The 14787-nt window shown below is 36.6% G+C and overlaps 1 protein-coding gene across 4 annotated transcripts in view; it reads right to left on the reverse strand.

The window, feature by feature from the left end:
- LOC127853307 (histone-binding protein RBBP4) overlaps positions 1 to 14787 on the reverse strand; it is a 35183-nt gene that overhangs the window by 9195 nt on the left and 11201 nt on the right. For 2 of the 4 annotated variants that reach the window (XM_052387720.1, XM_052387718.1), the window contains exons 4-9: positions 12429 to 12523; positions 8331 to 8504; positions 7694 to 7809; positions 7017 to 7177; positions 6536 to 6662; positions 2654 to 2731 (exon numbers count right to left, since the gene is read on the reverse strand). In XM_052387720.1, the coding sequence (XP_052243680.1) occupies positions 2654 to 2731; positions 6536 to 6662; positions 7017 to 7177; positions 7694 to 7809; positions 8331 to 8504; positions 12429 to 12523 (751 nt within the window). Of the gene's footprint in view, positions 1 to 2653; positions 2732 to 6535; positions 6663 to 7016; positions 7178 to 7693; positions 7810 to 8330; positions 8505 to 12428; positions 12524 to 12944; positions 13067 to 14787 lie in introns of all 4 variants that reach the window. The other 2 variants (XM_052387719.1, XM_052387716.1) reach the window with 1 other exon arrangement.

Below are 14787 nucleotides of genomic sequence, written 5' to 3' on the forward strand. Positions count from 1 at the left end.
AGGGCAATCAAACCAAACAATAATGAGATCTGGACCTGGCATGCAATCAAACCAAACAATAGTGAGTGGACCTGGCAGGGCAATCAAACCAAACAATAATGAGAGTTATGGGGCGACCACTGGACCTGGCAGGGCAATCAAACCAAACGATAATGAGTTATGGGGCGACCACTGGACCTGGCAGGGCAATCAAACCAAACAATAATGAGTTATGGGGCGACCACTGGACCTGGCAGGGCAATCAAACCAAACGATAATGAGTGGACCTGGCAGGGCAATCAAACAAAACAATAATGAGTGGACCTGGCAGGGCAATCAAACAAAACAATAATGAGAGTTATGAGGCGACCACTGGACCTGGCAGGGCAATCAAACCAAACAATAATGAGAGTTATGGGGCAACCACTGGACCTGACAGGGCAATCAAACCAAACGATGAGAGTTATGGGGCAACCACTGGACCTGGCAGGGCAATCAAACCAAACGATAATGAGAGTTATGGGGCGACCACTGGACCTGGCAGGGCAATCAAACCAAACGATAATGAGAGTTATGGGGCGACCACTGGACCTGGCAGGGCAATCAAACCAAACGATAATGAGAGTTATGGGGCGACCACTGGACCTGGCAGGGCAATCAAACCAAACAATAATGAGTGTTATGGGGCGACCACTGGACCTGGCAGGGCAATCAAACCAAACAATAATGAGTGTTATGGGGCGGCCACTGGACCTGGCAGGGCAATCAAACCAAACAATAATGAGTGGACCTGGCAGGGCAATCAAACCAAACCATAATGAGGGGCGACCACTGGACCTGGCAGGGCAATCAAACCAAACAATAATGAGATCTGGACCTGGCAGGGCAATCAAACCAAACAATGATTAGATTTTTAGTATTGACACTAAAATATAACAATGCCATAGAATTTTGTATTCTGGCAGGACCATTTGAAATGTGACACAAAATTTACAACATTTAATCATAAAACATGACAGACATTAACTGACAAATACTTGTATAAATAACATGAAACAAGATCACGTATGCAGTCTTTTACTAATGAGAAATCTGTATATAATTCTACTATCAATTTAAAAGCAAACACATTTTGTATAAATTATTTTTGCCTGGCTTTACTGCGCAAAATTTTAACTTTATAAGATCAATTTATATTAGAGTGGCAATCTTGATTAGGATTTAGTATATGACTGATGGTACCCCTCTCATCTTGACAAAAAGCAGAGACAAAGAAACATACACGAGTAAAAAACAGCAATCCATGTGAAAACAAACTATTTTGAGGTGACAAATAATCACAATTTATACATTGATTTTACGCTGAATGATTTAAAGTGTTGAACTATTTTGCTTTTCAATAAACATGTATTCAAATACCCATACAGTTCAGGGCTCGACATTAACTTTTGAAGCCACTTGTCTGGTTGGACAAGTAGACAAAAATTTTACTTATCCTGACCAAAAAGCGACTTGTCCTGACCATTATATCTTATTCTGCTCAGTACTTTGCAAAATAATGAAATACGACAAAATGCTCAAATCATAAAGACTTAAATCATATAAAATACATGTTAACATAATTGTAGGCAATTTCAATACAGAAAGGAACTGACTAGAATAACAGGAAAACTCGAGATTATTGATTTTTTAACACTATACACAGCCATAACACCTGACACAAACTTGTGTTTTTTGCCACTATAAAGCAGAAAATGTTCAAAGTGATGTATATGTACAGTACTGAACTGATATTTTAAACAGCATTAACATAACTGACTGACTAAATGTTCCCTGAAAATGTCCCCTCGCCTTGGGCCATTAACAAAAGAGGACGTAACTACGTTAATTGTCTGTAAGATCAGAGTGTACCGGTGTTGTAAAATGCATATTCTTAACAAGGGAGAATATTCTTGTTATCTTGGCAAAGAAAAATGTTAAGGGTTGCTTCCCTTTTGAACAGAACGGTGTAGTATCAAATGGAACTATCGGAATATCTTGCGCTTTGTTGTTTAAATGTAAACAAAATATCGAAAAAGTTTTGTGGAAACTCCACATATATAAAGGATTTAAAGGCATTTTTTCTAAGCAATCAAATTATTATAACGAACACTTGTCCCGTCGGACTAGCAGATTCTTTATTTACTTGTCCAGACTAACAATTTGGTTGTCGCGGACAGTTGGACTACTGTTAATGTCGAGCCATACAGTTGTCAAGCAGCAGTGCTATACTTCAACACTGCTCATAATACAGGCTAACCCTCTGCCAGTGTCTTGTTGTTTGTTTTCAAACATATTTTCTTATGTAATTGTAAATATTTGGTCACATTATTAATAATATAATCTAGTGTTTTATAACAATATCACTTTTTGTAGTTAAATATATAAATTCATCCTTGCATAACCTATTTTTTGTCTCAACCTATTTTCAAACACTTTATTAAAAGATAAATTTGCATTTAGTAACAATCTTAATGTGCAAAAAACAACAACATGCAGTTTATTTATATAGGCTAGATAAGTAATCACATTAAACTTCTGACAAATATATCTTTATAAGAAAGGTTATAATGATAACTTGTGTATTAAATTATCAAATTTATCCACTTTTTTTCTAATACCATCATGGCATTACCTGGAAGATTTCGTCTTTGTGAGATTCAAATGAGTGCAACTTCAGCTTCAGGTTCCTCAAGTCCCACAATGCAACAGTCTGCAATAAGACAGGAAAACTGAAATAGTGTGCAATTTTAATATATAGGGAATGGTTTCTTAGGTTAATCGTTTAGTGATGATTCAGAAACACATTCTTGTTGCAAAAAGAAAACACAACTTTCTGTCATCATCTTTTTTGATTTTGCTTCACATTTCTTATGATTTTACTAAAAGTGTGGAAATGCTTGTTATCAAAGATCTCTGGTAAACTAGGTTTTTATACTGTAAAGTCGTAAATATTTGCAATTTTGTAACCAACAGAGTAATTATTTAGAGTTGATAAATACTTAATAAAGTGTAATTAGTAATACATAAATAACAAGACTATTGCCAAGCAATATATGTCCCCTACCAGCTCCACCATTGTCAGATTAAAAAAATATGTTGCCATAGCAACCTGAATTTTTAACATAGGAACAAAATTAAATGACATGCATAATGCAGTGATTCATTTTGAAATCCACATCAATGAGTCTCTGGGACTCGCATATTTTTAAACAATGGGTCCAAACTAAAAACAATGGGTCCCAGATTGTGTCTTTGTAAATTTGTTACAAATAATCTACTTAACATGGTACACCTTAGCCAGGGGCTCTTTAAATTATGCAATTTTACAGCTAAAAACAGAAATATGTTTATAGCAAGTGAAATCTTTGTTTGTTTTACTTTTAATATTAAACAGTGAAACATACAACATCTTAAACAGAGAACTTTTAACATCTTTAACAATTTGGACTGACTAGACTTTTAATAAATTGGATGACCAGTGTTTATAATTTTTTGGTCAAAATTAGCCCTTTCAAACAGTGTGACAAAATACAATTTCTTCTTTGGTCAAAAGGTTTACAACTTCAATACAGATTTAGTGTAACAACACTCATACTGTATTTAAGGTGTATAGCCTTCTAGCTTGGTTTTTTCTCCAAACAGAGAGAGCTTTTTCCACAAATTCATTCAGGGCAAAATTGCACAACTTCACACTCATGAGTTTGCCTTCTTTCGCTACAGTTAATCTGTTCCTGAATTTGGTCAAGTCCTTATTCTGTATAGAAAACCCCCTCTCACATCCTGCAGTATAAATAGCAGATGTCTGTGTTGTCATATGTACTAACATTATAGGGAATGTAACATAACGTAACATAGGACGGAATACTGTACAACCTGTATCACTATTATGTATGTACCGTATACAAATAAAAGATGCTATTTATTTCAGAAATTGCAAATTTTAATTGTCACTTAAGAAACACCAACACTGCTCAATTAATCCATAAAAGTATAATAACATCGCTTTACTAAATAAATAATAAGTGTCTGCGCTCACAACAGACGAACGCAAACTGTGTTTTCCGCTGTTTATTCTTCATATTTAAACCACATAGTTTACATCGAGGCTGTGTTATCGATAAATATCTACACTGCGAGTTTAAATTGTTCAGGATCAATATCGAAAAGCTTTTTCGGTCGCATTTTCTTTGTTTACCATCCGGGCCAGAAAATTAATTATCCAACGAACTTTTAATAAAACGCCGTAACTGATTGGATAATTGATATATTTCAACCAATCAAAATACGCATAATACATTCCCAATGTAGTAATGTCTCTTCCGTTCTACTTTTCAAGACGGTGTTGACATGCGTTTTGCTTATATCCACGAATCGTACTCGGTATCATGTAAAACGCACATGTTTGAGAATGATGCGTCCCCAGAACAAAACGTGCGTCTGGCACGCGGGACGCACGGCAAAATGAATCACTGCATAATGTCCATATTGCCATCTATGCATGTTTCAATTTTCATGAAAAAATATGAAGAACTTAAGTTATCGCACGATCCAGAAAAGTGTGACACACTCACAGACTGACAGACTTGTACTGAGTGACTGACACACAGAGCGCAAACCATAAGTCCCGTCCAGTGAAACCGGTAGGGGACAATTCTACAACTTAGTCAGGCTTCCTGAAAAGTCCCAAAAAGTGCCTGTCAACCTGACAGGCTGATAGAAAAGTTTGCCTGTCCGGACAAAAATTCATCTGACCAAACAGCGTGAGTTTATAATTGAAGAATTAAGTAAAGTTTAACTCATATTTATTGCCATGTGCAGCCTGTGTACAAGTACACTTGATAAAGTAAAACAAAACATTTGCGTGTTCTAGTGATTAGAGTGTATGATGGACAACAGCTTTAAATTATAATCAGACTCAAAACAAAATAACATAACATGACTACGCATTGATAAGTAGACTTGCACCGTATTGGATCGTTTCAACATACGTCACAAAACATATTGATTGTGACTCTTCAAAATGCAGGTAACTTCTGTAAGAATTCCACTACTTTGAAAAGTTCTTTTTACTTGTTTTGCTTCATATTCTTTTGATTTTTTTTTTTCCTCATCGTTTAGCTTCCTGTTCTAGCCTTGTGTAGCGCCATTGAAACTTTAGCAACAACATTTTTTCATGTGTAGTTTTTGTTACAACGTTTGTAATTGGATAGGTGGTAATATGTCGGACCAATAAAATTAACGTTTTTGAACAAAGGGAGAGCATTTTTATAAACTAGTTACGCGTTAGTGTTTTTAATGACAAAAAGGCTCGAAATTCACAAAAAGAGGGATTCTAATGGGGTGTTTTTGTTCTTTTGGCAAGTATTAGGCTTTTCGGTATTTAGTCACAATTTTTATGGCCTGTCACAAGGACTGGCAATATTAGAAATTTCGCCGGACCATAAAGAATTTTGCCAGACAAGACCGGCGGTCCGGCCTTTTCAGGAAGCCTGCTTAGTTAAAATAATATATGTTTGCTTTAAAAAAAGAATAAAGAATAACTACAGTACAACTATAATTAATATTGAACGCTTTACAATGCTTGCCAGGGCCCTCGATCTGTCAAATTCACGGCCGAAAATCCGCTAATTTCCCCCACCTGAAAAGTATACTTTTCTCCCCTTTTTGAGGGAAAAATTCCCCCTAAATTTTTTTTTTTTTTTAAATAGATAGATGTGTCTAATGATTATTATATTATATCTCAATTATATTTTAATTTAATCTTGTCAAACATACTTAATTATGAAAAAAAAGCAATGAATATAGTGCAAACATGTACAAATGTAATAATAAGAGAGTAAGTAAAAAATCCCCCAAAAAGGGAAACGCCGCGAAAATTCCCCCTGCTATGGGTAGCGACCCGCTTCCCCTAAAATAGATTGAGGGCCCTGCTTGCATTCAATAATATTAAATGCATGCCAATTTTTTATGTTTATCATAATTAAGTCATTCTAACTGACATTTGACGAGGAAACATCCTCTTTAACTGTTTGCTGCTTTCACAAGGTTTGAATGATTACAATAGAATACTTAAAAGGGACCAAAACATGTACACAAGATATGGATACTCAAGCAACAGATGGTTTTTATTTTAAGGAACTACATATACTCCGAAACAATGTGATTTGTGAGTTATTTTAAGTTTTCAGTTTATTGATGCTCAAAATATTCTCACATGCAAAACAAATATAATCTAACTGAACACAGGTCAAAGCAGTGTAACCTAATTTACTGATACAGGACTGTTGTCCCTTTTGAGTACCGTCAATATATCATCACTTAATTTAAGACCCTATACTGCAGTTTTGTTCTCAAAGTGCTATAACCTGTACCCCAGTATATTTCACTTTCTTATATAAATTGCTTTGCTTTAAACTGCATCTAAAATAGCACTTTGATTTCCCCTGCAATGACTACATCAGATGCCCACATCTTTGTGTAAATTAAGCCCTGCTATTCCAGCAATGTGCCTCACCTTGTCTGCAGACCCTGTGGCCAGTATGAACTCACTGTAGGGGTTGAAGGAGAGGCAGTTCACCTCCGCTGTGTGGGCATCCACCGTGTGGCTGGGCTTGCTGGTGTTGTTAGAGCGCGTGTCCCAGCTTAAAGCACACATATGCAACAAAAATGACAAGGATTTACATAACCAACTGAACAAGATAAAGTAATAACAGCTGACAGCACAGATATGTAACACACATAACAAGGTTTTATGTTATCAAATAAACAAAATAACAAGATAAGAAAAAGTGATAAGAGTACATGGTAATACCAGGAAGTTATTTAATAATTAACATATTTAGATTTTTTTATATATAAAAGCAAAAAGTGTCATCCCTGATAAGCCTGCGAGGACTGCACAGGCTAATAATCTGGGATGACACTTTACACTCGTGCATTAAACAAAGATTTCCCAAAGTAAGGCTCATTTGCAAAGTAAAGTTGCAGCAGCTCACATCATCAGTTTCTGGTCATCGGCCACTGATCCAAACAGGCTCTCATGCAGCAAATGCCAGGCTACGTCCTCCACCACCGACGTGTGACCAGTGAAGATAGTGAACGCATCAATTACACGGTTCTCTTTTGGGTTCGTGTTGATATCCCACAAACAGATCGTCTGGATATAGATGCCAGATTTTGTGTTACTCCAAAAATTTCTTCAATATGATTTTATTGACAAAAGAAGTTTTAATAGCTGTATATATTGTAGGTTAAATAGACATATATAAATATTAAATCAGTTACCTAATTCAGTATCATTGTGACATAAGTACAAAATTATAGCATCCGCATCCACATATATTTTATTTTAATCTATTTCTAAAAATCATAAAAAACTTAAAGGCCAGTTTCTACATAATGGACTTTGGAATTTCTACATAATGGATTTAATGAAAATGCAAACACAAAAAAAAAACAGCTGTTTTCCTGTCAGAATTTTGAGTTAAAATAACTACACCTTGTCACAGAAGTGACAATACCCCAAAACCTGCAAGTACTTAGTTGAAAAGATGAAATATTGGACCCTGGGGCATCGCTAGTCGGGGCCAAAAAAACCTTCTTCCCAAGATTCAATATTTAACAAACACTTTCTGACCACAAGCAACCATTGTAGCCATTATGTATCACTCACGTGGTCATCAGAGGCGCTGAGAAGGTGCCCGTTCATGTTGGGGTTCCATGACAGCCCATAGCCTTCCTTCTGGTGGCCCTTCAGTCTCAACTCTGGCTGGCATTCACCACTGGGATCTAGCAGAAAACATGATTGCTTATTCCTTAGCAGTCTTAGAATACTGCAGGACAGATCAAGTAAGGAACTTCAGAAAGTCAGAGAGGCCTTACTAACCCTTGCATGAACACTTCCTTAACAACCAAGCCAAGGTAAAATATTGGTAAAACAAGTCTTTCATTTGCACAAAATAATGCTCAATGAGAGTTCTTAAGAAACAAGGAAATAATATGTAAATGTAAAAACATTAAAATTGAATACATGTGTATGTGTAAAAAATCTTCAAAAAATCAGTCATCAAAATGAGCAATTCGACCAAGCAAGCATTACGTCCTAATTTGCTTGAGACCAATGAAGTGTTACATGTCAGACTATATGAAAACAAGAATCTGAGCAAGCAGGATTCAATTTTTCCCAGTACAGGGCTTGCAGTCTAAATTTTGATAATGGCAAATTATCCTCAGAATAAGTACTTGCTTAATAAAGCCCTGCATATAACCAACCATCGACACAAATAGGACACCACTAGACAATGGTGTACCTGGTTTAGATGGATGCTTTGTGTAGTCGAAGACCAGTACATCACTGGAGGGGGTTTTGGTTGCAATGATGCAGGGGTTCTGTGGCATGAAACGAGCTCGGTTCACCTCCCCCTCGTGATTTATCTTGATTTCTATCTCAATCTTGCCACTCACTGACCCAAATCCTCCAAATTCTACAACAAAGAAAACCATTATTTATTTGGTAATAGGAAAATAATTTATAACAAACATTTAAAGTTTAGATTTAAAGCATAAAATAATTCTGCACACAACACAATATTAGACTGTTAATTGAAATCATTAATTTTAATTATTTATGGTAGAATTCAAGACTTCATCTTTATCTTGGTAAACCCCATGGCGGCATGAATAATATAATACATGCAATAAATATTTGATAAATATTCAATACACTTGACTGTATTTAGATAAATACACAAGACTGAACACATACAATCAATATGCTGAAATGATGACATTATTATATGGGGATGACACTGTTGGCAGCTGTGCCAAAAATGTCAAAATTAAGTACCTGAATGAAGAATAAACAAGAATTGTCTGAGACTAGAGAGCTATTGTCAGACTTACTGGTATTTTCTTTTGGCTGTTACTTTTTAATTATTTTTTTTAGTTAATTTTATTGGCAAGTAACTGAGTGAAATTTTATATATAAAAGTTTTACAAGAATAGCAGGCCTAAAAAATATCATTTTGACGTATAATTTTGTGAGTTAAATTAAAGGTAATGCCAGTGAAGTTTTTCACATACGCAAACGTCTGTGTGAGTGCTTTTTCCCACAAATATTAATGAATTGCCAAAAAATCATGCCACATCTTTAGAAAGCTAAAACAATTGCAGAACAAAATGCTGTACACATAAACTAACTTTCATTTCGACATTTTCGATGATGTCATGGGCGCAGCAAATTATCTGTCAAAGTCAGTTGCCCAGAATGCATTATATTTGTGGATGACACTACTCTACATTTGTTCAATTATGTTAGAAATTCTACAGTGAACAAGACTAACGTTCACAAGGCACAGATGCACCAGATTCCACTTTAGTCTCAAAACACCTCAGTGTAAGGCACAAGCTGTTAGTGGCCAAATATGAGATATTACCTCTTTGTAAGACCTAGACCTATGGGGTAGTTGAGTGATTCATAACACTCTCTCCTTATGGTAGCCATTTGTGGCAAGATATACGAAAATTGCATAATGACAAAGTTACATCCTGGAAAAGCTGTTTTATGCCCCAATGTGGCCTCTGAAATGTGAACTTGAGCTCTGACTGAGGTAGGTGAAGAGGTTTTCCTTCAAGAAATACGGTCTCCACATGGTGGTTATTAGTGGTAGTTTATATAAAATTGCATAAAGAATTTAACAAGAGCTGTTTGTAAAACATGCATGCCCCCCATATGGGCTGTCCGTTGTAGTGGCAGCCATTGTGTGAATACGATTTTTGTCACTGTGACCTTGACCTTTGACCTAGTGACCTGAAAATCAATAGGGGTCATCTGCGGGTCACGATCTATGTACCTATGAAGTGTCATGATCCAAGGCAAAAGCGTTCTTGAGTTATCATCCGAAAATCATTTTACTATTACGGGTCACCGTGACCTTGACCTTTGACCTTGTGACTTCAAAATAAATAGGGGTCATCTGCAAGTCATGATCAATCTAACTATGAAGTTTCATGATCCTAGGCGTATGCGTTCTTGAGTTATCATCCGAAAACCATTTTACTATTTCGGGTCACCGTGACCTTGACCTTTGACCTAGTGACCTCAAAATCAATAGGGGTCATCTGCGAGTCATGATCAATCTACCCATGAAGTTTCATGATCCTAGGCGTATGCGTTCTTGAGTTATCATCCGGAAACCATTTTACTATTTCGGGTCACCGTGACCTTGACCTTTGACCTAGTGACCTCAAAATCAATAGGGGTCATCTGCAAGTCACGATCAATCTACCCATGAAGTTTCATGATCCTAGGCGTATGCGTTCTTGAGTTATCATTCAAAAACCATTTTACTATTTCTGGTCACCGTGACCTTGACCTTTGACCTAGTGACCTCAAAATCAATAGGGGTCATCTGCGAGTCATGATCAATGTACCTATGAAGTTTCATGATCCTAGGCCCAAGCGTTCTTGAGTTATCATCTGACAACCACCTGGTGGACGGACCGACAGACCGACCGACAGACCGACATGAGCAAAGCAATATACCCCCTCTTCTTCGAAGGGGGGCATAATAAGCGATTTGGGCCACATATATTTGACCTCTGACCTTGAAGGATGACCTTGACCTTTCACCACTCAAAATGTGCAGCTCCATGAGATACACATGCATGCCAAATATCAAGTTGCTATCTTCAATATTGCAAAAGTTATCATAAAATGAGCGATTTTGGCCACATATTTGACCTCTGACCTTGAAGGATGACCTTAACCTTTCACCACTCAAAATGTGCAGCTTCATGAGATACACATGCATGCCAAATATGAAGTTGCTATCTTCAATATAGCAAACGTTATTGCAAATTGTTAAAGTTGGCACAAACCTACCAACCTGTCCAATAGACAGGGCAAAAACAATATGTCCCCCACTATAACAATATGTCCCAATGAGTGAAAATCTCTGACCCAGCCCCGCCCCAACCCCCATAACTTTTGACCCAGGGGTCAGATCAAAATTCCATCACTGTCACCGTCGCACATATGCTCATAGCTACCATGTATGTTAGTTTCAAGGTTCTAGTGCTAATAGTGTAGGAGGAGCAGGTGGCCAGGACGGACGCACATCAATACAATATCCCCACGTTTTTCGGAGAAAAAGTGGGGATATTGTATTGATCTGCGTCTGTCCGTCTGTGAAGCGAAATAAGTCTATAACAAGAAACCGTCAGAGACGGGTGATGCTCCCCAAAGTTTTTTTTTGTCACAATATTGCACTATATATTCAGATAAAAGGAAACGTCTTAAGGGCACAGTAGTTGAGGGGACAACTTTTATAGAAAATTTCAAAGGGCCATAACTCTGTGAAAAATCATCCGACCAGACCCGCTGATAATATGCACATCTCCTCTTGGTAGTGAAGCTTTCCATAAAGTTTCATTGAATTACGGTCATTAGTTGCTGAGAAATAGCCCGGACGAAAATTGCACTATATGTACAGTTAATGGAAAAATTTCAAAGGGCCAACACTCTGTGAAAAATCATCCGACCATAACCGGCTGATAATATGCACATCTCCTCTTGGTAGTGAAGCTTTGCATAAAGTTTCATTGAGTTCCGGTCATTATTTGCTGAGAAATAGCCCGGACAAAAATTGTGCACAGACGGACAGACGAAGCGGCGACTATATGCTCCCCCCCAAAATTTTTTGGGGGAGTATAAAAATATGGAGACAAGAATTAACAGTTTGTATGAACTGCACATCCCCATAATAGCCCATACCTAGCATTTTAGTCTCGATTTGGTACCTCATTATATTTTTTAAGATATGATTTGGACAAAAAAAATAAAAACAATTATTCAATGGCAAGTTCTCCAAAGTGCCAAATGAAATATGTCTGGTTATTAAACTCGGCCGGAATTTCATGCTAATAAACATTTTCTGAAAGTATGGTGCACAAATAAACAAAAAGCAATTACTCTGAAAATAATGTCTTGGTTCTTTTTCACACAATATTGCCAGAAATGAGGTCTCCCTAGCTAACAAATTTCAAGCTGATACATGCACCTCTTTTAGATTTCAAGATACACTTGACTTCAGACAAATACAAAAGTAAAATAACAAAAGGCAATAATCTAAGGGAGATTAATCCACAGTGCCAAATTAGATAAGGCTGCTTATAAAACTTGGCCACAATTTTATGCCAACATTTTGTCAAGTTCTGTGAAAATAATATGAAAAGTAAAACTGGTTGAGTTATTGGGCTTAAACAAAACTGTGGACACAATGACAGTATAATGGAAACTATTTTGGCCAGTTTGCAGAAAATGTACCATGTACTGGAAGCTAAAACAACAAAATTAATGAAGCGTATGGAACTACAAATACCTGACCAATCACATGCAAGCAACTTACCACCCTTTTCCCCGTCATAATGTGATGCATCGAACTGAGTATAATCGTTGGGGAGCTGAACACTAGCGATCAGCAAATGATTTTGCTCTTCAGACCTGCGAGTCAGAGGGAGCCATGCTTTAAACAGTTAGATAATAACAAAACCTGATACCCTTGCACCAGGTTCAACTCTCAAGTAAGCGATTGTTCATATTTATTTTAAACAATGCCTTCATAAATTATGCAAATTGAAATTCTGAGAATTTGCCTTCATAAGCTTCTTTTCTGTTTTAGAATAACTATTTTCAAACTGGTGAAAGCCTGAACATGCATAACATAGGATAAATCAAATCAAGTCTTTGAAAAACTAAGGCATTGAAATTTCCTCATTTGAAAAATCGTTGAAAGTTGAAGAGTTAGCACCAGGGTATCTTCTACCAAAACTACAGTTATATAAGCATGCAACAACACAGAGACCCCCTGTGAGCGACACAAGTCGTTCACGAAGGTCGTAAGAGACGCTTCTTGGGTCAATACCTCCGCGATCAGCCTCATAATCGTCGGACTGTGTATTATGATTGGGCAGCTGAATGTTGCAAACAAGGAGGTGGTTTTGTTCTTCCGTTTGACCCATACTGGTACTACTGGGTAACGTCACACTGAAAGCACAGCAAAGTTACCTCCCCTCATTACATACATGGAATATACACACTGTACATAAGACATGGGTAAAACCTCTTGCTACATGTATTTTTCAAAACTTTTTTTATCAGAAATTTTGCATCACCTTTTTTTTCATTACGCGCCAAATAAGCGGAATAAAGATAAAATATTTCTTAAACAACTTTAGCTTGAATTTCATTCAGTTTGTGAATATTTATTCTTATCTTTTCGTACAATGCCTGAGGGGAGTAACCCTTGCTGTACTTATACTCGTACATATTTGTATCAACTCGTTAATTCATTCCCTATTATATATGTACAGCATACACACTTTCAGAGCTCCTTTCAATGTTTAATACCATTCAAAAGTTTTGAATATGCCACAAAATATGTTTCTTTTGATATTAAGGAAGAAGACATGTCATTTTAAAAGCTGCTATAAAATGTGTGAATATTTCCAACAATCAAACCAAAACAGTACACTTTCGGGAGCTCTGAAAAGAATTTCTGAAACAATATCTTATATCAAATATGATCATTTATAACAGTAGCATTTAAAGCATAAAATGATTTTAATTGATGTAATAATAGTGTTAGCAGTACACATATTTCATCAATTGATGAATATTCAAATAAACATTAAAATGATGATCAATATAATGAAATCATGAATCTCTTTTTAAATTGCAAAATAAACTCCGTGAAAACTCAAAATATAGCACCATCAGGGGTGAGAATACACATTTTGAAAACACAAAGGAACTTCAACATATTTATTAGCCAACCTCCCAACTCTCTTAAAATGTTTTCCTTGAAGGTACGTGAACCTGAAACAGGGTCCTAGATTAAAAAAAATCCATGGAAAATTCACACCCCTCCCTACATTATAAAATTCAGGAATAGACAAACTTATTTACAGAATTCACAAAGCAATTTTAAAGCCTTAATTTGCAACACAGACTCAGCAAAAGCTTAGAGGACAGCTAAATGGGGATGGAATGAACAAGAAACCGTCGGAGATGGGTGATGCTCCCCAAAGTTTTTTTTGTCACAATATTGCACTATATATTCAGATAAAAGGAAACATCTTGAGGGCACAGTAGTTGGGGGGGACAAGAATTTTTTATAGAAAATTTATAAGGGCCATCACTCTGTAAAAATCATCTGACCAGAACCCGCTGATAATATGCACATCTTATTGTGGTAGTGAAGCTTCCCCTAAAGTTTCATTGAATTCCGGTCATTAGTTGCTGAGAAATAGCCCAGACAAGAATTGCACTATATGTACAGTTAATGGAAAAATTTCAAAGGGCCATAACTCTGTCAAAAATTATCCGACCAGAACCCACTGGTAATATGCACATCTCCTCTTGGTAGTGAAGCTTCCCATAAAGTTTCATTGAATTACGGTCATTAATTGCTGAGAAATAGCCCGGACAAAAAATTGTGCACGGACGGACACAAATGGCAAACATGTGCACACAATGAACCTTGCTCTGGGAAACCAGGCTTAATGCATGTGAGTAAAGTGTCTCTGTATATAAGCCTATGTAGCCTGCACAGGCTAATCAGTGACATCACTTTCCACCTTAATTGAATTTTTGCCAAGAGGAGACATCTTGTGAACATTAAATATACCATGAAAGTGGAAAGTGCTGCCCCTGATACTTGCACATGCATTAGGCCCAGTTTTTTACCGGGAACACGGCTGCATTGT

The sequence above is a fragment of the Dreissena polymorpha genome, chromosome 12, assembly GCF_020536995.1.
Source record: "Dreissena polymorpha isolate Duluth1 chromosome 12, UMN_Dpol_1.0, whole genome shotgun sequence".
NCBI classification, from domain to species: Eukaryota; Metazoa; Mollusca; class Bivalvia; order Myida; family Dreissenidae; genus Dreissena; species Dreissena polymorpha.